Below are 26,668 nucleotides of genomic sequence, written 5' to 3'. Positions count from 1 at the left end.
CGCGGAGGGAGGAGGTGACGGCGGTTTCGCGCGGCGGAGTCACGTGAGAGCGGAGCGAAGATGGCGGCGGGCGGTCCGCGCGCGAGGTGCGGGACGCGGCCGCTGTGGCGGGGGGGCGGCGGGGGGCGGGGCCCGGCCTTCGCTGCGTGCGGGGCCGGCGGGGAGCGGCGGGGGCGGGGCGGGCCGAGGGGGGGGGTTAACGGCAGCGGGGCCCGCGCCGTCCTGGCCCCGCCCCTCGCTGAGGGGGCCTGAGGGGACCCCGCTGAGGCGGCTCAATGGAGCAGTAAGTAGTGGCCCGTCGGTCGTCCCTGGGTCTTTCTCCTTGTGCCGTGCCGCGCAAGGCGGTCAATAAAACTGCTATAACAGCTGTTGTCCCTGTGAGGCTGAGGTCCCGGTGTGGGCTCAGGTGTCGGAGGTGGGGGTCAGGCCACCCGCCACGTCCCGGAGCTGCTCTCCTGAAGAGCAGAGCGTTCAGGGGTTGGTTTTCACCTTGCGGACAGCTATTCGCAAGTCTGAAAGTCAAAATAGAGGTGGGGGAGATGCACAGGGAAGCGATGCAATGAATCCCGCGTTCATTGGTCACTTTCAGTGCCCTCAGTTGTCCTGAGCCCTTTTTGGATGGTTATTGTAGCATCCCTAGAGCTGTGGTTTTTATTAAATGAGTATCTATAACCTTAATGGGGACAAGAACACCACAGTTACATGTGATCACATATGAAGAGCTTTCGTTCCTTGGCTGGAGGCTATAAGTGAACTGGCCGCACATCGCAGTCTGTTTAATCCCCAGGAGAGGGTAGGAGGGAAGGACAAGTCCAGGGCTGGCTTTGCAGGGCTGGTGCTCAGGTCTGTGAGGTGATTCTTCTCTTGGGAAAACCCTGTGGCTTTTGGGTGCTGTTTGGGTGCTGTGGGGCTGCACCCGCGGCTGGTGGCTGCCCAAGCCCGAAGAGGTTATTCAGCTCCTGCATGCGGATGTGCGTCCGACTGTCGAGGAATCGGGTACAAGTTATGTTGATCGGTGCCCTGGAAGCCACAGGTCTCGGCATGCATTTAGGTGGCCCCATGTGTCACACGCTGCACATGCCTTTCACTGCCACAGTGAGTTAGTTTGATGATGCTGCTCTAAAAGTTCCTGGGTGATCTTGCTTTCTTAGTCTCTGCATGCGGAGCTGTGGGCTTAACTCTGATCGCAGTATGCTGCCAGCAAGTCATTTGTCTGGGTGCCTGAAATGTTATTTTTCTTGGCAAACATCTTTTAGAGGTGTTGTAGGGAGGCTCCGTTGTCTGGGTTTGTATGCCAGGGTTTGGTTTGTAATACCTCATAGTGCAGATTGGCTTTCCTATGGGGTGCTCAGGAAGAAACAGGAGCCAAGGGTAAATCAAGATCTGTAGCAAATCATTCTACCTTGTGTGAAGGTGTTGGAATCTTTCACTTCACCCAGTTTTATGTTGCGCTTAGAGTGAAGGATGAAAGTGTTATGAAAGAGTTTGTTTGGAGGAAAGCATTGAATGTAACTGAATCAAATGTTGCTCTGTACTTTCATTAAGTTTCTTCTTACTAACCTAAAATGTCCAACTAACAAAATCAAATTGAACTTTTATGCACCATATATGATTTGATATGACATTGCAAGTCTTGCTATATCAGTTGTTGCCTTCTTTGGATCTTTCCTGGGTTTTCTCAGGGCATCTGAAACTGGTCAGGTAAAAACTAATCATAGAATCATAGAATAGCTTGGGTTGGAAAGGACCTTAAGATCATCCAGTTCCAACCCTCTGCCATGGCAGGAGCACCACACACTAAACCATGTCACCCAAGACACCATCCAAACTGGCTTTGAACACTGCCACGGATGGGGCATTCACAATAATGTTCCTTAAATAATTTTTCTTGTATCTTACCTTGCAGTGTGATGTGCTCTGAGGTAATTGCAGGTTTGAAAAGGTGTAAGATGAATGGAAGCCCGAAACAGTGTTCATCGTTAAAATACTCCAACTTCTGTCTTTGTTTGCAGGAGCAGCAGACAATTATGGAGAGTTCTTCTGGGTAAATCATCTTTAAGAGAACCAGTAAGTCCTTGTCCTGCTAAGCAGCTTTGCCCATCCCTGAATAGACTCTGTGGCCAAAGACGTCACTTGTACATCTCTTTGAATATTAGTGGAAATGCTCTTTGCTGCTTCCCTCTCTTCCTCAGTGCAAGTTTTGTCCTCAATCTTTGCTACTTATTCGTTCTTCCACTCCTTGTTTATAGCTGTTTCATGACCTACCTGGAAGGGTGCGTGTGAAAAAGCGGTTCCCTTTCTGGAGCTGACACAAGCCTGGCTGGCCTGGGCTATTGATGAATGGTACAGCTTGCTTCTTTATTTTCAGGGATGGAGCCTGTGCTTTGAAGAATTTGCCCAGAGGTTGGAGATCCGTTTCTGAATCCAGTCAATTGCCTCCTATTTCCTCTCCCTTCCCGTGATTAGACAAGGCAGTGAGCTGCCTGGTGCAGTTGTGCACCTTGAATCAGTCTGAATCATAGAGGCTTGTCTTGTGTTGTTCCTGTCTCTTTGTGGTGGTGGAATTTCTTTGCTTCACTTAAATTTAACAGACCTGATTCTCAATAATGTACATTGAGGAAGCTGTTCAGTAGTATTTGGTTCTCTCTTTTTTTAGGCACAGATCGAATCAGAGTTGAGCAACCACTTGCAGAAATTGTCAGAGGGACTTTCATACTATAAGCCTCCAAGGTATAGTGATTGCCTGATTTTAGGAATTAACCTAAAAAATGGGGCCTCTTAAAAAGTAGAGGAACATGTGAAATATTTCTTTCTGATTACATAAAAGTAGACTGTTGCTCTCTCGCTTGACTTGGGATTTCAGGAGAGGAGTAGCAAGAGAAAGCACTTAACTCCATAACATTTTGGGGCATGAAATACAGACCAGAAAGAAGTAACAGCAAGTTTCTGCTGTTGTTATTCCTGTTAGGCAGCTCTTAACCCTTACCCCTGCTGAGCTGCTATCATGTGCAAGTGTGCAGCCTGTGGAGAAGTGACTCCTCTTGACACTCAGTCATTCCGAAAGGATATTCAGAGTCCCTCATTGGAAAAGATGAAATTAATATAGCCTGCATTTATTATAGTAATAAGATCGTGAACAGTGTTGAGTTTTATCTGGTGGGAAGGTTACAAAATACTGTTTATCAAATAGCGAAAGGCCATTCAGGAAAAAGCAAATATCCAGTTTAAACTGGGAACTGGTAAAACTGGGAGCATTTCTTGGGATTGCTGCATTTTTAGTGACTAAAATTTCTTTCTTTTTTTTTTTTTTTTCTTTAGCACATCTTCAGCAGAAAAAGTAAAAGCTGATAAAAGCATAAATCCTCCGTTGAAAGAGCTGGGCCTGAGAGCCAGCAAGTTTTTGGTGAGTGAAGGTGCTACCTGGTTATGTTTTTTATCCCTGCATTTGGAATGCATTGTTAGTAGGATTCTGATATTTGAATCAGCCTCTTGATGTTGAATAAAGGTGGTACCTTTATTTAAATGGCAGTTATGCTCCTTTTGCTGAAGTTAAAGTGGCTACATCTAAGTGACATCAAAGCTTACGTATATTGCTTTAAGCAGAAGTGTGACTAAAGTTATTTGCCTGGTTCAGAAATTGTCTTTTGGCATGTTTTGGAAATTACTTGTTTTGAAGAGAAATGCTGCCTGAATATTTGGAGAGAATCTTCATCTTGAATGAATTCAGTTGTCTTTTATCCATTTCAGAGCATCTCTATTTTCCTTCTGTTTTTCCAGGGTCTGGATGAAGAGCAGAGTGTGCGTTTGTTACAGTGTTATCTCCAAGAAGATTATAGAGGAACAAGGGACTCCCTGCCGGTCTGTAGCTCCCATTTATGTTCTACTTAATCCACATATTTCCTTAATGCCAGTAGTTTATTGATGCACATGGGCACTTGTGAGTCTGAGTGCTGATTTGGAAATGGCTTTGTAGCTTTTATTCTCTGGACCTACAATGTTCCACTGCTGCTCTAAGGAAATGTCATAGGAGATATCCAGAACTTACTTTTCTAGTACCTGCCTGAATCTCTCTTCAGGAACTCAGCTCCTCTCTCTATTACAGGAACACAGGAAAGCTACAGATTGTGCACAAGAGTGAAGATGAAGCATAAATATGTTGTTAAAAATGAGTGTTTTGGCTTTGTGCTTTTGGAATCTGTCTTTCCAAAAGAAAGTGAAAGGAAAATTGGCTTTTGTTTATTTCAGTCCTTTTTCTTTATGAGTATCTGTTTTGTCAGTAGGTATTTAAATTTTTCTTTGTTCTTTTGTGTTTTGCTTACAGACAGTTTCTCAGGATGAAAGGCAGAGTCAGGCTCTGATGCTGAAGGTTAGTCATTTCCATTTGTATCTGTTGAAACGATCTGTTGACAGAGAAGCAACTTCATTTCTGTGCATCCAGAAAATCTTGGAATAATTGAAGTATTCCTTCTATAAGGACCAAGTTTTAGAAAACGCTTTGATCAATTTGAACAGTGTTAATAGTTGCTACAGAAAGAAGATTTTAGACTTAATATCAGGAATTTAGCTGGGTAGATGTATGTTCCCATGTTTTCCAAAGCGTGTAGGTTTATATCTTACTGTCTGAAGTGGTGACCACTGATGATATCTGACAGAGGATAATAGGGTTGAGGAGGAGACATCACCTGTCTCTGTCTTTTTCCCTTTCTTTTGCAAGTTTTCTCACTTAGCAGTGTAGTTACAGCCATGTCCCTATGGACATGTTTTATTGAGTTATGTAAAGCTGATTAAGTATTTTCCCCCCAGTAACTTAAAAACTGCTTAGTTGAAACTCCACCTGTAGTAATGTTTGGGCACTCTGTGTTCTTGTGATGAAGGCCTTAGCAGTGTATGGGGGAGGAAAGTGTTAGACACAATACCAAGTTGATACCCATTGATGACACTGTATATTCACAGCTTGCTGACTATTACTATGACGAGAGGATCTGCATTCTGCGCTGTGTCCTCCAACTACTCACTTATTTTCAGGACGAGAGGCACCCTTACATGGTGAGTAGAGTAACCTTGTTCACTTGGGATTGTAAAAGACAGTTGACTGTGCATGTGAGAAGCTAATTTATCTATTGGTTTATTTAAGGCTCAATACTTCCAGTGTGTTGAAAAGTTGGACAAGGAACTAGTTCCTAATTACTGGAAACAGTTTGAAGCACTGTACAAAGCAGAAGCTCCTACATGGGAAACACATGGAAATCTCATGGTATTTTATTTCTTGCTGTTATTGGTATTATATGATTTAGTGTGAGGTGTCCATGCCCATAAGAGGGGGGTTGGAACTAGATGATTTTAAGGTCCTTTCCTACCCTAACTATTCTATGATTCTATGATTATTTATCAAACGTATAAAGTCTTCTATGTAGTGTATTGGGAAGTGTGTATGTGCAGATGCAGTTAAAAAGAATGTTTCATTTGGTCCAAGAAACCTAACATTTTTCTAACAGAACACACTTTTGCTCGGAAACAGTTGCATGGCACATACTGTTCCTTGTAATAAATCCATTGATAGCCCTAGGCTAACAGATCCATTTATGTGTAGCTGTCCACAATCTCTCTGCATCAGCACACTCTGTATTTACAGTGGCCTTCTTTGCCACTGATACTAACTGCTGGCTACACAAGCCATTGAAATGCTTCAGCACTTCTCAGTTTCCAGCTGCTTTGACCTGTGAGCTTCAGTGTATGATGGTAGAACTTTTCCTTGTGCAGACAGAACGCCAGGTTTCTCGTTGGTTTGTGCAATGCCTCCGTGAACAGGCCATGCTCCTGGAAGTCATCTTCCTCTACCATGCATACTTTGAGATGTCACCTGATGATCTTCTGGCATTTGCAAAGAAGTTCAAAGAACAGGGATTTGGCACTAGACAAACCAACAGACATTTGATAGATGAGAGCATGGATCCCCTGGTGGATCGCATTGGGTAAATATCGTGTATTTGTGGGTGAGTACAGAGGAAAACAATTATTTTCCTCAGGGGGGGGAAAAGCATTTATAATTCTTGCTGCTGCCTCTTAAAATCACCACTATTTCAAGCTAAGCTTATTGTTATGAAGGCAAAATAGCTTTTGTGGTCATATTGATTGGAGGCTTGTGGCAAAACGAAGGTGTGATTGCAGAGTACAGAGGTGTCCATATACTCACTTTAATCTAGTATATACTTTTGCCTCTTGTAAGAATAGCAATGAAGGCAGTACTTTGGCTGCTACCTACATGGGAGCTAGCCCTCCCTGACCTGTGCTGTGAACTGTGTTGCCTCAGGTCAAGCTCTGGTGGATTTGCTTACAAATGGCAGCAGTGTCTTCCTTTTGCTGCATGCAACAGAAGTCAAGCTGTAGCCAGGAAGAATGAAGACTCTGCCAGGTGGCAGAGAGTTACAAAGGGGGAAAAGCTATCCTCAAGTTTCAGTGACCTTTTCTTTGTCTTTTCAACATGAAAAGATAGTTCTGAAGATTGTAATCAGCCACATACTAGAATTTCAAGACAAAATTTGGATTACCTGCTGTTAATTTCATGTAATTTCTTATTGCTTTAAAGAACAGCTGAACAAAAGCAAAATACAGGTTGGGTTTTGACCACTTATCAATAAAAAGAAATAAAAATTCTTCAATAAAGTTTCTGACCTCCTTGCTTTTATTCTTCTCCTGTTTGTAGCTACTTCAGTGCTCTTATTGTGGTGGAAGGCATGGAAATCGACTCCCTCCATAAGCGTGCTTTGGATGGCAGGACTGACAGGCACAAATTAGCCAATAAGAGCATCCACCAGGTAAAGCACTATCAGAGTAACCCCTTGTCTGGCCCAACAGTACAGAATGTACTGTGATTACCCAAGCAGTGCTGTGTAAAGAGTCTGTCTGTAAGTTTCTGATCCTTCAGTTTGTTGACCAAGTGTAGGAACCAACATCTGCATAACACTCTGGGGCAAATAAGAACAAAATTAATTCCTCTCCCCTTATACTTCCTTGGTTATCCTGGACCTTTCTCTAAAAACAGATGTGTACAAAAATATAAGCATTGTGAAATTTCCAGATGGGAATGAAACAAAAAATCTACAGTGTCCATGCTTTTAGGACAGAGAACAGTTAAGTTTAGACTAACTGTAAGGCATTAAACTGTCCAGGAAAACAAACCATGGCTGCAGGTGTATAATTTGGTCAGTTGCATGTGTACAGTAATTATCTGCAAGGGAATGGTGACAGTTAGCAAGAAGATGCAATGAGCTGTATTCTTGTGAAGTATGAACTTCTTTCAGAAGATCTCAGTTCTGTTGCTTTTGTCCTATCTGTGCAGGAGATGGACAATCAGTTGCTGCAGTTAGGGGATGTCTCACATCATGCCCCTGTGCTTTTGGCCTGGGCTCTGCTCCGTCACACTATAAACCCAGAGGAGTCAACAAACGTTATCAGAAGAATGGGCAGCACTGCCATCCAGCTGAATGTTTTCCAGTATCTGACAAAGCTTCTGCGATCACTGAACAGTGGGGGGAAGAATGTGAGTTTTTCAGAATCTATATATAAGCTCTTAAAGGTTTTGAACTGCTACTGATGTAAAGGTCTGATGGGAAGTGAGTGATTTTGAACCAATGTTCTTTCTAACTAAATCTGTTTTGAAGCAGACTCTGCAGTAAAGCATGTTTTAGCATCTTTTTTCAGTTAAGATCAGAACTCAAGTTGAAATGAAACAGATTTTTATGCCCAAAGAATAAGAAAAAGCTTCTGGAAGTTGAGGAACTACATCTCTTTTGAGCAGAATAGACTGCATTTCATCACATTGGTTGATTTGCCTCTCCAGTGTACTACCATTGTGCATTTTGAGTATTAGAAGACTTAACTCTGCACTGTTTTCTCTGTATGTGGTTTCAGTAGACAATACCATGTATGAGAGAAAACTGTTTTATAGGTAGAAACCAGTGAAAGCAAATCCTTTTACTTCCATGAACACTGAGTGTGTATTCTTTCTTTCCAGTGCGCTACCAGCACTGCTTGCTTGTGCATTTATGGACTTACTTCCTTTGTCCTGACATCACTGGAATTGCATACATTGGGCAATCAGCAGGTAAGCATGCAAGGCTCATTGCCTCTGTTACCTAATTTAAAATAACCTGTCATAACTAATGCTAACTGCCTTTGTTAAATCATAATCCTGCATTTGAGACTGCAAACGTTGTGAGTTAGATCTAGAAGAGTGATTTGTTGGTTTTCCTGCTGTGTTTGCACAATGCAAACCTAGTAAACACCTCTGCAGACTGGCTGATTGCACTTGAAGTCCTATGGGTTTGAAACTAATTGTTGATATGTTATTTCCAAGGCAACGGAAATAATCTGTACTCCCATTTCCAAGTTTGAGGAGATGTCATCTGCCCTTTGCAGATATAGTGGACATATTTGTCCTGGCCAGTCCACTCATGATGGATGGCTTTAGGCTGATGGGAGCGCTCTGGGTTTGGATATGTTGGGTGTTTCTTTTTGTTTTGACTAGAGGATGTGGTTACATCTTGGCTGGTAAACATGGAAACTTAAATTCCAAAGATGTGGCTGAACTCTTTAGGGATTAAATTCCCCTGTGTAAAGTAACTTATTTTCTCCATCCTCTCTTCTGTTGAAGGATATAATTAATGTTGCATGTGAAGTTCTGACAGTTACCAGCATTCCTCAGCTATTCTGGAAGACGGTGAGTTTGTTGGCAGCTTCTTTGACCTACCTTTATTATGAGTGAAGCTCAATAAAAGATTGTCTTTAGGAAAGGATCAGACTGATTGTATTTAGTTAGTTTCTAGGAGGGCCTGAGGAGCTAGTGTTCATTTGTTTCTGTCTTTGATTTACTTTTGCCCTTTCCTGCCTTTTAGGTACAGCCTTGGCTTTACTCTTGAAGGATACTGGAACAAGTTTTAATATAGGTGATAGTTGAAACCAGGGCTGGAATTGCAAAGATTGAACTAACTGCTGGCAAAAACATCATGCTTATTTTTCTGTTGCCACAGAATTAGGATATGTAATGCGTTACAGTCTTACTTCCTGCCTTATACTTGCACACTGCCTCATGCTTTAGTCTGTTCAAGGACTGGAGTGATACTTTTGTTGCATGATTAATGTGAAATGTGCAACTTAAAAAACAACTTTCCTTATGCTCTACTGAGACCATTTTAGCATTTCTTTTTAGTAATATAATATTTGTTTTCTGTTTTCACCACCAGGAACCTACTGCAGGTCTGGGTATTATCCTGGACAGTGTGTGTGGATTGTTTCCCAGTCAGCTTACTCCTCTCCTTCAGCTGCTCCAAGCCCTCGTGTCTGATAAATCTACTGCAAAAAAGGTATAGGATCTCTCTTGGTGTTCAGGAGATGATTTATTTCAGGACAAGGATACCATGCTGTGTGATAATGCTGTGTGATTCTTTCCATCACATGTGCTTATCTCAGCTGCTGTTTTAGATAACAGACATTAAGCTTTTGTCAAAGAACGGTGGACAGGAATTACTTAGTTCTGTGCTGTTGCAGGCTCCTGGGAAACTTTACTTATGAAGATTAAGTTGCTGCCTAATTTTTCAGGTTGTACTTTACTCATAAGAAGTTCCTGGTTCACTAGACAAGATATGTCTGGACACGTGGGCTGTCTAGTAATGATTTATGTATTAGAAGGATATTGTACACATCAAGAGAACTTGCCTAGTCCTGGAAATGGCCTGGTTGGTTAATTTTTAAGGTCTGGCTCCTTGGCTGTATTGTTTGAGCTCTCTTTGCACGCAGGTATACAGTTTCCTGGATAAAATGTCCTTCTACATGGAACAGTACAAGCATAAACCTCCGGATGTGATCTCTCATGAAGATGGCACACTTTGGCGCAGACAGACTCCAAAGCTCCTCTATCCTCTTGGTAAGCACTTAACCTTTTCTTATGGAAATACTTTGGGGAAATTGGGATATAATCCCAATATAAATTTGTGACTGTATTTCACCTGCTTCTTCAATCCTAAGGACTAGGTCAAACCAACCTGCGGATACCTCAGGGAACGGTGGGCCAGGTGGCGCTGGATGATAGGGCTTATATGGTACGATGGGAGTATTCTTACAGCAGCTGGACACTGTTTACCTGTGAGATTGAGATGCTGCTTCATGTTGTATCGACAGCAGGTAAGACAGGTTGGGAGAATAAAAGAGAAGAAATAATTATTAATTGGTGTCAGTTTGGGGTTAATAGTAGGATTGAAGAGCTCTGAATACTTTCAAAAGAGCATGAAGTACTTGCCCAGAAACCTGACTTCTTAATTATTATTACAATACTGTATAATTAATTGTGAAAGGCCAAGATGAGATAAATGTTAGGTGAGGGGAAAGTTGAGATAGATAAAATAAATGGGTTTTGGCATGGGAAATGCTCATAGGGGTGTATGATGAGGTTAATGTGCATTGTTCCAGAGTTGATTACTGCTTAAGTATGATTTTGCATTCTAGTGTTAGTTTTCTCTACCCAGATGTGATTCAGCATTGCCAGAGGGTCAAGCCAATAATTGACCTGGTTCATAAAGTCATCAGCACAGATGTATCAATAGCAGATTGCCTTCTGCCCATCACGTCACGAATTTACATGCTCCTGCAGAGGTAAGTCACCAAGTGGCATGAAGTCGCTGACACCTGAGAAGATACAGTGAGCTGGAAGAATGGCTCATCGCTCATTTTGCCAAGACCTTTGCAAGAAGTGTCTCAGTGCTGGAGCTCCCCAAGACTGGTGTTCAGTTCTCAAGGCTGTTGTGGCTACACGCTGTTTAATGCTTTGATGCACTCTTTCCTGAATGTTGTGCAATTTGTCCATTTAAAGGCATTTTTTATTAGTAGCTATATTGACATGAAAGGGGAATAAAACATATCATTAGAGCAGTAACTTCCAGGTGTTAAAACTGTTGTACTTACTAACTCTCCTCTAGCGTTAACTGCCTGGGAATTGATGTGCTGCTGCATAATTACTGTTTGCTGTGACAGTGCTGTCTTGCCAGCTTTGTCTGTGGCAGTAAATTCGTCTGACTCAGGTGTGAGGGGGAGGCAGCAAGTCTAGACTGAAAGTGCAGACTGGTGCATTTACCTGCTTAGGTTTTATACATGTGTACCTCCGTGAGAGAAGCTTTTTTGGTTAACAAAACAGTCTGTATGCTAGACCACAGTGCATTTGATTGATACTGTTTCTCTTCTGTAGGCTAACAACTGTCATTTCTCCCCCTGTGGATGTTATTGCTTCTTGTGTCAATTGTTTGACAGTACTGGCTGCTCGGATGCCAGCCAAGGTGAGGAAATGACCTTTTGGGTTTGTGGGTTTGAGAGCTAGTAGATGTATATATGTGAATGAGAGGGAATAGCTGTATTTACTCTTGCAGGTTTGGACTGACCTTCACCATACAGGTTTCTTGCCATTTGTTGCCAATCCAGTGTCCAGTATGAATCACGTTATTAGGTATTCCTCACCCCTTCCCCTGTCTCTTTTTGGTGTACAAACCTATTCCTAAGTCATAAGAACTTTCTGCCAGTGTGAAATGTATGTATCTGACATGTCTCACTCAGAATCCTGCTATTCATTACTCTCTTGTTCATATCACAGTGCAGAGGGAATGAATGCTGGGGGCTATGGAAACCTTCTGATGAGCATAGAGCAGCCTCAGGGCGAGTACAATGTTACCATCTCCTTCCTGAACCTGATAACAACTCTTGTCCGGGTGAGTGCTTCTGGAATGGCCTGCATGGGAAATCATTTGTAAGCTGTTACAATAGGAAGGGGAAATACAGCTGTGCCTGAGATCCATCTCCTGTTCAGCAGGTCTCTGTGAGGGATCACTGGTTGACACTTCCTTCGGTGCTACTCTATGGGTTTTCTCTGCAGTCTGATTCTTTCAAAAAGCCTGTTTTGATTCATCTGATCTGCAAAATAATATAAGTCACTTGTGAATCTATGTCCCCATGCTTGATTTCTCACACTTTAAAGATATATGGTATATCTTCCTGCAAAAGGTTTCTTCTTAACAAGAAATGGGACAATAACGTTTCTGTTTCTCCTAGGGACAACTTGGTAGCACCCAGAGCCAAGGACTCGTGCCCTGCATTGTGTTTGTCCTGAAGGAGATGTTACCAAATTACCACAAATGGCGTTACAACTCTCATGGAGTGAGAGAGAAAATTGGTGAGGATATTGAGGGGGGGAGAAGGAGGAGGAGGGGATAAAAAGGGTCTCCTGCCTTCTCAGACAGAATGTCTGAAGTTTTCCTTCCTTTTTTCATTATACCTTTCTTAGCAGCCATTTGGGATTTGCTTTGTACATCTAACAGTATTGCTAGATGCTGTGATGTGCTTGAAAATAGTAGGAACTAGGCAACAGATCTTGCCAAAACCTCAGTAGTCCATTTCATCTCTGTTTTAGGGTGTTTGATTCTGCAGTTGATCCATGCTATTCTGAATTTGTGCCCTGAAATGGATCCTCGCAGTAGGTAAGGCAAGTGATGGATTTCAGACCTGCGCTAGCCTGGCTTACAGTGCAGGAATCATCATCATTTTGTTTCAGGTTTTGAATGCAAATGTTGAGGAGTGAACTGTTAACAGTTGTGCAATGCTGGTTTCAGCTCTTTTCTGTGTTACCAAATACAAGAAGGGTAGAAAAAGATTGAAGACGGAGAAGGCCACATTGGTTTCTAGAATACCTGATGAAGAGAGAGAAAACAATAAATAGATTTCCTGGGCCACTGCCTATTTGGTGTATGCTCTCTGAAGAGAATAGGAAGGACAATAAAGTCAAGGGGGGTGTAGAAATTAAGAGGTTACTTTGTGGTAGTTTTCCAAGTGCTGTGTGGTAAAATACTGCAAGTGCTCCTAGTGATATGTCCTGTGCTGTTTGTGTCTCACAGCAATGCCCCCAGCCTTCAGTCCCTGTGCATCTTCAGCCTGGCCAACACTGAAGCAGGGCAAGCTGTCATTAACATTATGGGAATTGGTGTGGACACTATCGATATGGTAATGACCTCCCAATGTAACAGGTGAGTTGTGTGTTTCAGTTCAGTAGGGTGAGGAAAGAAGCAAATCATATTTGAAATGTAGCTTTGACTTGGTGTGTTTGAGAAGGGATCAGTGTAGCAGCTAGCCATTGCAGCCTGCCTTTGTATGGTCTGAGGAGCAAGCTTTGTTCCAGGTCTGTATGTACTCTTTGCTGTACACTCGCCGTTTCATGCAGTAGTTTTCTATTTCTACATGCCATTTGGAGCTGCTGGTGGGTGTAAATGTGTGCAGTTGTTAAAGGTTTGCATGCAGTTACAGCTTTTTAATACAGAATTCACTTGAACTCAAGTTTGTAAGATGAATTAGAAGCAAGAGAATTAGAGCCAGTATTAGTAGTTCTGTGTCTTTGGGTAACGCCAGAGTTCAAATCAGGCTGTGGTCATGAATAAATCATAATACAGCTTGAACTGTAATTTGGAAATGCTAGGGATGAGCAGTCTATTCAGGATGGTTCTGAAGGTGCCTTGAAGTACTTTGGAAGTACTGAATATACCTTTAGTGTTGAGCACCTTCACTTCCTTATGTAGCTTTCTGAAGGCTTGGCCTGCTTTAGCTATGGTTGATTCTCATTCCTTTCCTCTTCTCTTTTCCTGGCCAATTTTACTTGACACATAGCCAGTCAAACTTGCTAGCATGTTGTTTCTGATGAAGTCTGCTGGTTTTCTCTTTCAAAACAAGTCTGGAAAGAGTCCGGACTTGCTGAGAAGAAAGTTGAGACCTATTTCAGAAGCCTTGGCTTCAGTGTCTCCTGAGAATATTGAGCTGATAAGGAAAATCATAGGGAAAAAGAGCCCAACCCATCAGTTTTATCTCTTCATCTAGTTTTGGTTCACTATAATTTTTGTGAAATTGTTCCTGTAAATGTTTCTCCCTCCCTCCTTGTACATTTTAAATCTCTGTATCCTAAAGAGGGAAAAAAAAAAACCCCATGGCAATAAACAGGCTCAGGCTCTTTGTCATTTTTGGTGCTGAAAACTTGGCGCTGGGTAGCCACTATTTTTTGGGGATAGTGAGGGTTTGTATTTCAGTAGCTTGTATGTGATGATGTGACTGAGTAAAAACGTCTCACAACCCTGACTGACAGAGTATAGACCTTCCTCTTCCAATGTTGTGCAGATAACAAAATGTTGGTTGTCAACAGTTGCTCACTTTGGTTTCTTTTTGTGAACACAGTGATGAGTCACAAGGCCATGGTCAACTGCTCATCCAAACAGTTAAACTGGCGTTCTCAGTCACCAATAATGTCATCAGGTTGAAACCTCCCTCTAGCGTGGTATCTCCGTTAGAACAGGCTCTTACTCAGCACGGTATGTATTGCTCACTGGGGGCAGCCTGGGCAGCTATGCTTCCGTGTAATTTCCATATAGTCAGTGTGTGTCTCATTACAAATAGTAGTTAAGATTTCAAGGTTCCAAAAAGAGGTTTATAGTGATGGGAGAAAGCCTGTTCTCCCTCCTCTAAGGCATTCTCCTCTGGGACAGCTTCTAAAGTATTAAGCAGATATGGCTTGTTGTTTGCTGCTTTGTCATGTTGGAAAACTGACTGAGTTCTTACTTTCTGCTGTGGAGATCGTGATTTGGTAAATAGTTACATCCTGCTATGTTTTCTTCTCCTTGATTTTAATTGCATTCTCTCCAGGTGCTCATGGAAACAATCTTATTGCGGTCTTGGCCAAATACATCTACCACAGGCATGACCCTGCCCTTCCACGCCTGGCCATCCAGCTGCTCAAACGACTGGCTACGGTAAGATGAGACTCACACAGATGCTCCTTTGCACTTTGGTGCCTTTCAGTGACTGATCCCATCACTGAAATTATTTCAAGATCATTTCACATTAGTGGGGCGTTTTCTTTATAAAGAATTTGCACTTCCAGTTGATCTCTTTCCGCTTTTTTGAGCAACATTCTCAAGTCACACTCTTCAATACAATTCCTGCACCTTCTTAACTGGAACTTTAACATCTTACTAAGAAGAGTATCCTATTTAAGTTTTTATTGGGTTCTTTCAGCTTTGTCTCTTAACTTTCTCTTCTCATGTGTCTGCAGTTCTATTAGAGCATACAGATCCAGCTCTGGGCTTATTTATTTCAGGAAACATTATTCCAAACCTTATTTTCCTCTTTGTTTTATGCTTTATGTTTTATGTATTGTCATAGCCCTGGAGGAATAGGTGAGGGATAGAACAGAATTGCCAAAGGGTACAATTTGGATCACTCTGTGGATTTCTTCCTGCTTAACAACAACAACAACTTAGTTTTGAGTTCCCTCACCTGTGTTCATAGATTTAATACCATATATCTTGGAGCTCCAATTTGAAATGAAAATCACCTTTGGTAATGACAAGAAGCATCCTGAGAGTTTGGTTATTTCTGATGTTTCTTTCTTTTTGCAGGTTGCTCCCATGTCTGTTTATGCCTGCCTTGGTAGTGATGCTGCTGCCATCCGTGATGCCTTCCTCATGCACCTTCAGAGCAAGATGGAGGACATGCGTATTAAGGTCGTGATACTGGAGTTCCTCACAGTTGCAGTGGAGACACAACCTGGGCTCATCGAGCTCTTCCTGAACTTGGAAGTGAAGGATGGCAGTGATGGGTCAAAGGTAGGATTTCCTCAATATTTCAAGGCAGATACTGAATTAACATGAGGACATCTACTGGGTCAGACCAAAGAACCCTGTGGCCCACTCTCTTCACTCTGGCAGTGGCCAGTCAGTGAGAAAGCTGAAGATTGGGGTACAATGGACAGTATTGGTTTTCCAGAATACCCACTCTGGTGCTTTGTTTTTTAGGTTCCTCTTGAGCTGGGACCTTTTGAAGGCACTTGGGTCATAAAAAGTCATAGCTTAGCTAATTTTTTACTCCCCTATATATGATTACATTCCTTATAGTCATATACAAAATACATGATGGCATCATGTACGCAAGATTTATTTCTCAGTGTATTGTTCAAGTGGAATCAAGCACATTCTGCTTTAATAGGTGCCTACATAGTGGTTCTGTGGTGATGTAACCTCTCGTGTTTCCTTTGGCTTTAGGAATTCAGCTTAGGGGAGTGGAGTTGCCTCCAAGTAGTTTTACAGCTGATAGATACCAAACAACAGGAGAGGTACTGGTGCCCTCCCCTCTTGCACCGTGCTGCCATTGCCTTCCTGCATGCTCTGTGGCAAGACCGTCGCGATAGCGCCATGCTAGTGCTGAGGACAAAGTGAGTTGGTTTTCTACCATGCATTTTCCTGTCTTTTTTCCTAAAGCACATTTCTTTGGTTCATCAGACTTTGCAGGGACATTTACCTCTTAGTTTTTGTGTGCTCTGTAAAGCTATGCAGTGTGTGGGCTTTGAACTTAGTCCCTCAGGAAGCCCCTATGTGTGTGTTCAAGAGCAAATGTGTTTCTGTTTCTTTTATAAAAAGCTATATAAACTTATATTTACCAAAGCATATTTTCTATGAAGTCAGAATGCTGCTAAGCACGTGGCATGGAGGGGATAACTGATGTTCCTTCTCTATATATCTTTTAGGCCAAAGTTTTGGGAAAATTTAACTAATCCCCTCTTTGGGACCCTCCCTCCGCCTTCAGAATCGTCAGAGGTGAGTTACCTCCAAACAAAGTGAAGGCAGTTGTGTCCTTCTCAGAAGTTTCTGAGTGATATGTGAGGCTTTTTGCTCTGCTTGCAGTTTTCTAGCAGCAGGTGTGATCAAGTGGTTTAAACACAGGCAGGAGAGGAAGTGAAGGCTTTCTGGCTTTGCACAGTGCTTGGTGCTCATGTTTTGCTTTTCTTTTTGTCTTTGTAGCTCAGTGTCTTGGATACCTGTGCCTTAATCATGAAAATCATCTGTTTGGAGATCTACTATGTTGTCAAGTGAGTCTTTGGTAGTCTCTTGTTCATCCCTGTACTTTACCTAAACTGTGTATATTAAATCTCGATAGACCATGGAGGTTTTGAGGGACAAAGTACATGTAATCCTGTAAAACTGTGGGAGAAACAGTGATGTATAAGCAAATTGCAGACATACATTTGAGATTCTTGCAGCTGCCAATTGCAGAAGAGATCTTACAGTCTTTCTGCAGCCTGTAGGTGAGAATGTTTGTGTTAGTATTTTCCTTGTATGCTGGGATGAGGATATACAGTGTTTCTTAAAACTAACAGTAAGCTAAGCTAAGTACACCTCACAGTGATTGCTGAATAACATTTTAGTAGTTTTTTCCCACTCATTTTGCTGAACAGAACTGCCCTTTAAAATGTTGCAAAGTCAGGATTGCCTAAAATCTCTACTGAAAAGAAAATTAAATTACAGATTTTCTTCAGGGATCGTGTTTTTCCTTCACATTTAATACAAAAAGTGGGATTCCCTGCGCAGGTCTAATATGTGGAATAACCCTCACTTGCAGGCTGTGTCCTTGGCTTTCCTATGTGAATCTCAGAAGTGTATTTTCTGACCAAAGAATAAGTGAAGGTAACTTCTCCTCTTGCTTTGGTTTTGATCAGGGGCTCACTGGATCAGTCCCTGAAGGACACACTGAAGAACTTCTCCACCAAAAAGCGCTTTGCCTACTGGTCAGAGTATGTGAAGTTACTGGCAGATCATGTGGCAGAGACAGAGGGCAGCGGCTGTGCCTTCATAACAGAGTATCAGATGCTCATCTCAGCCTGGCGGATGCTGCTCATCATCTCCACGAGCCACGTAAGAGCTACCTTTTATCTCTCCATTATAAACTGAAATTAACTTTTTGAATTAGATAATATCAACTTCTTAGGGCCAGCTGAACCCGAATGAAGAACTCATGGTTTCTCTTTCAATTTTGTTGTATATATGTTTACAACACAAGTTGGCATAATCATGATACAAGAGGTTAAAGTAGGTGGTGTTTTGCTGTATGCTCAAAACAAGCATGTTGTCTTTCTGAGCAGAGAAAGGAGGTAGTAAATAATTTGAGTAGCAATGCTAAGTAATTCTGGAATCCCAAAGAGATTTTGCTGATCTAAGTGGGGTGGGGATGCACCATTAGGGAAATCAGTCATTGCTGACTTCTTGTCAGCTGTTAATGTTGTACTTCAGTGAGTTCTGTAACACTGGATCGTTCAGCAGCTATAAATTCAGTGCCTTTTTAAAGTAACAAATGAAACCAGCAGCCTGATGTTAGACTGCTGACAAGTTGCATCTTTTGTTGTGCTTGACTGATCTCTGTTTCTGTGGGTTTTAGGCAGATATAATGCACCTGACTGATTCTGCAGTTCATCAGCAATTGTTTCTGGATGTGCTAAATGGCACCAGAGTTTTGGTAGGTGGCACTTCCTGTCAGTTCTTTAATTTCCCAATTGCTCATCTTCTCTGTACCATGAGGAATTCCGCTTCTGCAGCTGCTTGCCATCGTGGGGTTATTTTAGATCTTGTGAAATTGGGCTGAAACAAAGGCTCCGAATTGATGAGCTTCTTGTAAATCTTATAAATTACACATCTTTTATTTGGGCCATTCTTGTCATCACTGAGTGACCCCACAGAGGGCCCTGACTCTGCTTCCTTCAGTGCTGGTAGCTGCTGAAGACCAAACGTGGTCATTTGGTGGTGCGGCATGGGCTGAGGTTTTCTGAAGCATTCTTATATGTGACTACTGTGACTGTAACTCTTGTAGTATTTCTTCTTAGCTCCTAGTTCCCATGTCTAGTTCCTGTCTGCAGCTGGGGTCTATGCTATGTACCCTCCTTCTGATCCTGCTCAAACAGTGGAAGAGGTAGGTGTTTTGTTTCTAGTTATTTGTCACTGCTCAATATAAAAACCTGGGAGATGATGTTTAAGGGTTTTGCTCTAGAGAGATTCCTTTGGTGACTGGGGAGGAAACTGAAGCCTTATCATAGAATTCTCTTGGGATGGCTCATGTCTGTGGGTTTTTGCTGAAATCTCTTGTAGCAATACATTTATGGTTTGGCTTTTGTTTGCTGGGGAAAAGTACATCAGAAAAGCCTTTTAGATAGTCCTGCATTGTCACTGTGCTGTGGAATGTCTTTAGTGAGATCCAGGTGGTGACTTAAACCTGGAAGAACTGCTTTTATTTCTGTGGATCGTATCAGCTGTGATCCACACAGCTCAGTCAAGTGATAAATTTACTGAGGGATCTTGTCTGATCTAAAGAGCTCTCCCTTTTTGTTGTCAGCGAGCTGGGATCTGTGGATAAAATCATAAACTCCTTGACGCAGATTCTGGAGGGGGTGCTCCAGGCAGATCAGCAGATGATGGAGAAAACCAAAGCCAAAGTGTTCTCAGCTCTGATCACTGTTCTGCAAATGAAGGAGATGAAAGGTGAGGTGGTGTGTGTACAAGTGTCAAGACTAGGGCTGCCATGGCCGAATAAACCCTAGCACTGTCATGTTTCTACAATAAAGACATACATGGGGTTAGTAGTAGTAAAGGATGCTGGATACAGTCACCAACCTGTGGGACGTCCCTGCTTTGACTTACTTAACTCATTTTAGCAAGAGATGAGATTTATAATTTGAAGCCATACAAAGGCAACTGTGGTGTTGAGAATGTATCAGTTCACCTTCCTATGTATTCCTCGACCCACTGCTTGGGGCCTGCAAGCCCACGTTTTAGATAGTGAATAGAAACTGGAGGGTTGGGTTCTTTCTAAATGCCTTTCTTTGTTGAATTTGGGTTTCCAGTCATGCTGGTAAAGTGTGGTGCTATTTATTATAATGGTTTTGATAAGAATGTGGTATTTATATGGACACAATGAGTATACACTGCGTGGACCAGTACCAGCAATCTGGAGAAGTGGGTAGGAAATACTGTAGTGAGGAGTTATGGAGTAGTCTGTCCATGGGAGTGCTTGATTTGTGCTTTGAGATGTCATGAGTTTATATGACTTCTTGGTAAAACCACATGTTCTTGTTAGCCAGATGAGCATCTAACCCCTTAGTACATACTCCTAGACTTAATCATTTAACTTAGTCACAGCTCCTCGCATTCTGTTTTGTAGGTTTTAAAGTGAAAACAGGATAAATAGTAACGCCCAAAAATGTGGCCTGATGATGTTACCAGTTAAACTGGAGCCCTGAGAACCAGGATTGTGTGTTAACTATGGTCTATTCTCTGTGTGTCACAGTGAACGAGATCCCACAGTACTCCCAGCTGGTGCTGAGTGTGTGTGAAACACTCCAAGATGAGGTCGTTGCGCTCTTCGACCAGACTCGACACAGCCTGACCTTGGGAGATGCCACAGATGACAAGGACAGCATGGAAACAGATGACTCTTCTCGAGTTAAACACAAAGACCAGCGAGATGGGGTAAAGGAGCTTTCAGCTGCTTTGCAATCGTGTTTCTTCTCTCCAGACAAAAGCTCAATGTTTGGAATAACTTTCCCTTGCAGCCTGCTGCCTGTGAGGGATATCAGGTCCCTTAACTTATGATTCTGAATATGATTGAACTTTAGGTTGCTTTAGTAAATGCTTTCAAGATTTTCTTGGTACCCATTTCAAGCCTATACCTCCTTCTCCTTTCCTTGTCACAGCAGGTGTGTGTGCTGGGTCTGCATCTGGCTAAAGAGCTCTGTGAGGTTGATGAAGATGGAGACTACTGGCTGCAGATTACTAGGAAAGTCCCTGTGCTTCCCACTATCTTTGCCGCATTGGAGATCAGCCTGAGAGTTAAACAAAACCTGCACTTCACAGAGGCCTCATTACATTTACTGCTGGCCTTAGCAAGGACTCAACAGGTGAGAGATGCAGTGAAAATGAGGGCATATAGCCATACATTTTTAATAGGAACCGTATAGCTCATTGTTCTGTTTGCAATTCAGCTGAATAATGATGTGTAGATAAAGGGGCTTTTTACAGGCTGCAAGCAGTAGTTCCTGTATGTATGTCTGCTTAGTTAGCCTTGCTCTTGAGAATGGGATGTCCTGGATGGAAGACCTGTAATTTAGAGCAGCTTTCACTGAATGTATTCTTCACAGTGCAGATTATCCCCCTCTGGTTAAAGCAGCAGTAAGTACTGGAACCTGCTTTCTCATTAGTTGCAATAAAGCCTTATTTTTCTGTTACAAATGCAGCTTTAGGTAAAAGGCAGGGCATTCCAGAGCCAGCCCTTTTCAAAGATTATGTATGTACCAAACCAAGTGATACGGAAGTGGAATTCACAGTCCAGTTGTGCAGGTTAGATTTTACTGGAAGAACAGCGTTGCTTCCCTGGATGCTGAATTGTTACCAACACAGGAGTGTGTGTAGATGGAAGTTGTCTGCAAGGGCAGTGACACTGCAGGGGACAGAAATGCCTCATGCAAAATAAGTCTCTTTAGTCTCAGAGAGCAGAGGTACGGGCACATTTTAACAGGGCTTGGTTCTGTGCCTTGCAGGGAGCAGCAGCTGTGGCTGGAGCTGGTGTCACACAGAGTGTCTGCCTGCCCCTGCTTAGCGTGTACCAGCTCAGCACTAATGGAGCCATTCAGGTGGGTGCTCTCTCTGTTTGTGTGGGGATGTGCCAGCAGAGCTTGCCATGCCCTGCCTTGCTGGTTGGAGCAGCCACCCCTAGAGACTGGAGACTGCTAAGGTGGTGTGGAGGGTGTGTGGCAAGTGCCACCCTGGGCAGGAGTGTCAGTCAGTCACCTTTGTATGTGCTCTGTTCAGACATCTGCTTCATCACGCAAGTCTCTGGATGCCCCCTCCTGGCCTGGGGTCTATCGTCTCTCCATGTCACTGATGGAACGCCTCCTTAAAACACTCAGATACAACTTCCTGACGGAAGCACTGGACTTTGTTGGTGTCCATCAAGAGAGGATTCTTCAGGTACATCACGTCCTTCCTCTGTGGTGGTTCACTTGGCTTCTGTGCTGCAACAGCAGCGGGAACGTGTCAGAAAGTGCAGAAGCATTGAAAAGAGGCTCCTGCCTCAGAAAGGTTTACAGTGGAAATAGTTCAGTAGTGGGAGGAGGATGGAATATCCAGGCCGTGCGTTCAGGCAGGGGTGATTGTTATGGGCAGGCACCATCTGTTCATCCTGTTGAGATGAACTTTGCTACAGGTGTTTAATAGGCCCGCTCAACACAGTAACAGACGTGGGAGTTTGATGGGATCTCACCTTGTGCCTGGCTGTTCTGAAGAGAAAGGTGTGGGAGCTGTTCTTGGAGGTGGCTTCAGCTCAGCCTTGCTCAGATAACGAGAATGCTGTGGTCAAGGTTCAGTCACCCTTTGAGTCAGCAGATAGTGGATTGTGTCAGTGCAGATGTGCTGAAGAGTCCCGTTTATAAACGTGCTCCCTAGAGAAGCAGCTCTCTCCTCATTTCACAGAGTGTGAAGTGCATTGACCTCTCAGAATATAAAGTTATCTGATTCTGATCCATGTGCTGTGCATCCACTTTCATGAATGCATTCTCTGTCCCTGTGGGCAGATCCTCTGCATCTTCAGCTTTTTCTTATAGAGGAAGGAATGGGAGGTTTGTGATTTAACTCTCATTGCCCTGATTTCCTTCTCTCTCCTCTTCAGTGCCTCAATGCAGTGCGAACAGTACAGAGCTTGGCCTGTCTGGAAGAGGCTGATCACACTGTTGGCTTCATTCTTCAGCTCTCAAATTTCACAAAGGAATGGCATTTCCACCTGCCACAGCTTATGAAGGACATGCAGGTGGGAATGAGGATATTGCTGTAGATCATACATTGCCTTGGGGTGCAGAGATTTGGATGTGTTAAGAGAAAATGGCCCTTTGTCACCTTTTTGCTACTGCTCTTAACAGGAACTGTTGCTGAGGTTATTTAGATGTCTGTGCTGTCAGTACCATGTCTGAATTGAGTGAGGAATGATGACTGGGGGGGCCAGGGAAATGATAGCTTGGGGAATTCAATGGCTTACTCTCAGTCCTCAGTGTCAGGAAATCAAGATGCTGCATTGATCCTTTATGGTCACAGTGTTCTGTTTAAGTGGATTTTCTAGCTTCCATCAATGGCAGTGAGTAGATGGGCTTTGGGTTTTTAAGAGCTTTCTCCCTTATTTATTCCAGGTGAATCTGTGTTACCTGTGCCAAGCCTGTACCTCCCTCCTGCACAGCCGCAAAATGCTCCAGCACTACCTGCAGGTGAGGATGGGGACCATGACCCAACCTGTACATCAGGGGTGTTGTATGCTCATGCTCCTGGTTGAAAGGCAAATACTATTCAGTATCCAGGCTCTTGGATATTGAATTGACTGTCAGTAATCCCAGTGGTGATTATTGACAATCATCAGTAGTGAGGATTTGCATTTCTCATGTGCAAAGAGCAGTCTGGACTTGAAAAACACTGGGCTGTGTATAAAACCAGTCCTGGGGAAACAGCAGCCAGTGTTTGAATGGTGCTGTTGACATCTTAGAGCTGCCTGCCCTGCAGCAAGAAGGGTGCATTGCTGTAGTACTCTGTAGTGCCATTAATTAAGGTACTGTTGAGCTGGTGTCCTTGATCTGATTTAATTTGTTCAAGAGAAAGAGCTCTTATTCTTGGGGAATCCTTAGATTCACGGGGTGGAGAGGATGCATTGCTACTCATAATGTGTTATTTCAGCATTGCTGAAATTGCTGTGTTGATTAGAAATGCTTTTTCCAGGACATGGAATCTAAATAGCCTCTGCAGCTGCCTCCCTGCAATGCAGAGCCTCCCCCAGCACACACTAAGTGTAGATTCTTGTGCTTCCAGCAAGCGACAGAACCTCGGGTGCCTTATTCCCACATTCCTTTTGTTCACAGCACTTTTTTCCCCTCCAATTATTTATCTTAGTGCAAAATCAGCATTTTTGTAGTCAGGATTCTGAAGACTTTGGGGTTTTTTTTCTCTCCACAGACAAAAAATGGTGATTCCCTTCCAGCAAGCGTGACCCCACGAGTGCAGCGAAACCCCCAAGCCCCCTCCAAACACCCGAGCCCTGAGTCAGAGGCAGCAGAGCAGAAAGCACTGCTTACAGTGCAGTACAGCCTCTTGAAGATCCTCAGCAAGTGTCTTGCTGCCCTGCGCCATTTCACCCCTGATGTCTGCCAGATCCTCCTTGACCAGGTAGGGAAAGAGCAGAGGAGCTGTTCCCTGAAGGGGGCAGTTTCCAGCAGTTCAGGTGATGTTGTGTGTGTGTGTAGTGAGGCACAGCCTGTCCTGCTTGGGAGAATGAGCCCAGCAGACATCCATCCGTTCTGCTGCACAAAGCAGGACACAGGGTATTTTCCTTAGGAATCAGTGTGGAAGGAAGGCTTGGCTGAGCTTTTGTGTGGTCTGCACGATGCTGTGTTTGTGTGACCTTGCAGACTGATAACCCAGGCTAATAACTTGTACCCTCAGTGTGCCACTCAGAAGACATCCTCCTGTTATCCTCCTGTGTCAGTGTGACCCAGTGCCTGCTCTCCAAGTACAGAAAAGGAAGGTTTAAGCCTTGATTCTGTTTGCTAACAGGCAGTTAACTTCCTTTTCCTGTGCTTGTAGGCACATATGCCTGGTGTTTGGAAACAATCTGGAAACAGTCATTACTGTACGGCTTGGGACCTGGAGAAGGTTCATCTGTGTGAGGGGAGCCATACAGTCTGATTGTGCACTGCTGTACAGCACACTCTGCTGCTCTTTACCTGAGATCTGGGAAATGATCTCAGTGCTGCTAGTTCTCCATACAAAAAGCAGGATGCAGGGACTGGGTATCCCTGTTACCATGACAATACCTTGACAAGAGCATACTTAGGACCTTAAAGGTCACTCCCTCCTCTTTCCTTTCTCCACAGTCGCTGGACCTTGCTGAATACAACGTGCTCTTCGTTTTGAGTTTCACCACACCAGCCTTTGATTCCGATGTTGCACCTTCCTTTGGGACCCTCCTTGCCACAGTCAATGTGGCCCTTAACATGCTCGGAGAGGTACTGGCCCTTTCTCTCTCTGAGAGAGCACAGAGGTTGCAGTGATCTCAGAGTGCTCATTGAGCTTTGAAGGGTGGGAGTATTCCTTCTTTCATATCTCCTAACGCCTGTCTTCTTTTCCCTCCAAGCTGGATAAGAAGAAGGAACCTTTCCCTCAGGCTGCAGGGCTGAATATGCAAGAGGGAACCAAAACCCTCAAGTAAGTTTTTAGCTCTTTGATTTAGTTGTGGCCAAGAAACAAAACTTAATGATCCTTGGTCAGAACTGAGGTTTAGAGGCATCTGTGTAGCTTCAGAGCTTCTCACTCTGAATCCAAGCAGTTTGATAGCCCATCAGAAGCTCCCCAAAGCAAGTAGGGTATTTTGGGGGGGAGGGTGTGTGAAGCCACACATCCCATCCTCAGTCAGCCACTGAACATGCAGATAAAGAGTTGGTTGATGCTTATTTACCAGCAGTTTTTAGTCAGCCTTCCCTGATGGGCAGTGTTTGAGAGGAGTGAACAGGAACTGTTCCCTCATACGTACCCAGCCTATGAAGACTGAAGAGTGTTTCACCACGCAACCAGAGTGTGCTGACTTTTTGGGTTCCTTGCTGGTGTGTTTCTTTGCACAGGTCTCTGCTCATGTTTACAATGGAGAACTGTTTCTACCTGCTCATCTCCCAGGCTGTTCGGTACTTGAGAGACCCAGCGGTGCATCCCCGTGATAAGCAGCGCATGAAACAGGAGCTCAGCTCTGAGCTGGTGAGAGCAGCTTGCTCCCTGTTCAGTGTCAATGGGATCGGTGGGAGCAGGTCCTTTGTCTCTGTGCTACCCATTTAAAGGCTTGGGGCATCCTGGGGAGGGAGGGGGCCTGTGTCTGATGGAGGCTCATTTGTTGTGTGCTTCTGCTTTCAGAGTACTCTGCTCTCCAGCCTGTCCCGTTACTTCCGCCGGGGTGGTCCCTCCTCCCCTGCCAGCGGGGTCCTACCTTCTCCCCAAGGGAAATCCTCCTCCAAGCTGGGCCCTGAAGGGCAGGAGCCTTTGATTCAGCTCGTGCAGGCCTTCGTCCGGCACGTGCAGAGATAGATGCGATCCTGCCCCCGCCTCCCTCCTCAGGACTTGCAGCAGAACGATTCCCATCCACCACAGACGACGGCACCTTTGGCAGAGAGCTCGGAACAAGGACTGGGTGAGGGAGGGAGGCCTGGTGTGGGCAGGGCTGCAAACAGCTGTACCATCACAGCGAGATCCCATCGAGCTCTTGCGACCCAGCAGCAGAGTGAATGTAAGGAAAGCCAAGAGCTCTGGGGGGGGGGTCAGGATGTGCACAGCCTGCCCGCTCCAGCTGCTGAGCTGGGGGCAAGGGCTGAGCAGTCAAAACCTTTATTTTTATAGCTTGTACCTCAGCTGGGAAGGTTGGGGCTGGATGGGGAGAGGAGGCAAACTCTGCTGGGCATTAGCTCTGCTCTCAACACAAGGTGCAGCCTGCCTCTCCCAACCAGGGCCCGGCTGAGGCACAGCCAAGGGATCAGCCAGCAATTCAGAGACCATCTTTCTACTGCTATTTTTGTACTGAGTGGTTCAGGCAGGATGGTGTATGTGTGCTCATGCCTTCCCTTCCCCCTGCAGGCTGTGTGTTGTGTGTGTTTCTGAAGAGCAAGGCCTCACTCAAAGTTTTTAAGGCACAATTCCATTGCTCCAGTCTTGCAGTTTTTTGTAACTGTGCCCTATTTATACTGATATTAAAACGTTTATAGACAGCA

At 43.9% G+C, this 26,668-nt stretch overlaps 1 protein-coding gene across 5 annotated transcripts; it reads left to right on the top strand.

Moving 5' to 3' along the window:
- The first annotated feature begins 7 nt into the window (after window positions 1–7).
- NUP188 (nucleoporin 188) lies at window positions 8–26,668 on the top strand. 5 transcript variants are annotated; one of them, XM_061352817.1, is made up of 44 exons: window positions 8–86; window positions 2,013–2,067; window positions 2,657–2,730; window positions 3,319–3,403; window positions 3,778–3,858; window positions 4,322–4,366; window positions 4,954–5,046; window positions 5,135–5,254; window positions 5,761–5,972; window positions 6,704–6,815; window positions 7,340–7,540; window positions 8,015–8,104; window positions 8,654–8,719; window positions 9,243–9,362; window positions 9,796–9,922; window positions 10,024–10,179; window positions 10,521–10,647; window positions 11,237–11,324; window positions 11,415–11,491; window positions 11,636–11,750; window positions 12,091–12,211; window positions 12,449–12,515; window positions 12,930–13,058; window positions 14,251–14,384; window positions 14,716–14,822; window positions 15,471–15,677; window positions 16,113–16,282; window positions 16,595–16,664; window positions 16,869–16,936; window positions 17,564–17,759; window positions 18,280–18,357; window positions 18,722–18,807; window positions 19,228–19,373; window positions 20,179–20,360; window positions 20,588–20,788; window positions 21,428–21,520; window positions 21,699–21,857; window positions 22,555–22,692; window positions 23,066–23,140; window positions 23,877–24,086; window positions 24,794–24,925; window positions 25,054–25,124; window positions 25,538–25,667; window positions 25,821–26,668. In XM_061352817.1, the coding sequence occupies exons 1-44, from the start codon at window positions 61–63 to the stop codon at window positions 25,989–25,991; spliced, it is 5,211 nt and encodes a 1,736-aa protein (XP_061208801.1). In that variant the 5' UTR covers window positions 8–60; the 3' UTR covers window positions 25,992–26,668. The 5 variants fall into 5 exon arrangements, with proteins under 5 accessions (XP_061208801.1, XP_061208800.1, XP_061208802.1 ...); XM_061352816.1 differs by having other exon boundaries at window positions 20,585–20,788; XM_061352818.1 differs by lacking the exon at window positions 8–86 and adding an exon at window positions 208–283 and having other exon boundaries at window positions 20,585–20,788.

This window comes from Neopsephotus bourkii, unplaced genomic scaffold, assembly GCF_033783945.1.
Source record: "Neopsephotus bourkii isolate Nb327-2 ecotype Australia unplaced genomic scaffold, CSIRO-AGI_Nbou_v1 NB_659, whole genome shotgun sequence".
Lineage (NCBI taxonomy): Eukaryota > Metazoa > Chordata > Aves > Psittaciformes > Psittacidae > Neopsephotus > Neopsephotus bourkii.
Note: the sequence above shows the minus strand (reverse complement) of the source record. Positions and strands in the feature narration are given on the sequence as shown.

What these genes read in the sequence shown, in the direction of transcription:
- NUP188 (XM_061352814.1), top strand. Translation starts at nt 1,619, where the DNA reads ATGACATTGCAAGTCTTGCTATATCAGTTGTTGCCTTCTTTGGATCTT. An exon ending in CGCCTTCAGAATCGTCAGAG is followed by an intron (nt 16,665 to 16,868) that starts GTGAGTTACCTC and finishes TTGTCTTTGTAG; the next exon opens with CTCAGTGTCTTGGATACCTG. An exon ending in CCTTAGCAAGGACTCAACAG is followed by an intron (nt 20,789 to 21,427) that starts GTGAGAGATGCA and finishes TGTGCCTTGCAG; the next exon opens with GGAGCAGCAGCTGTGGCTGG.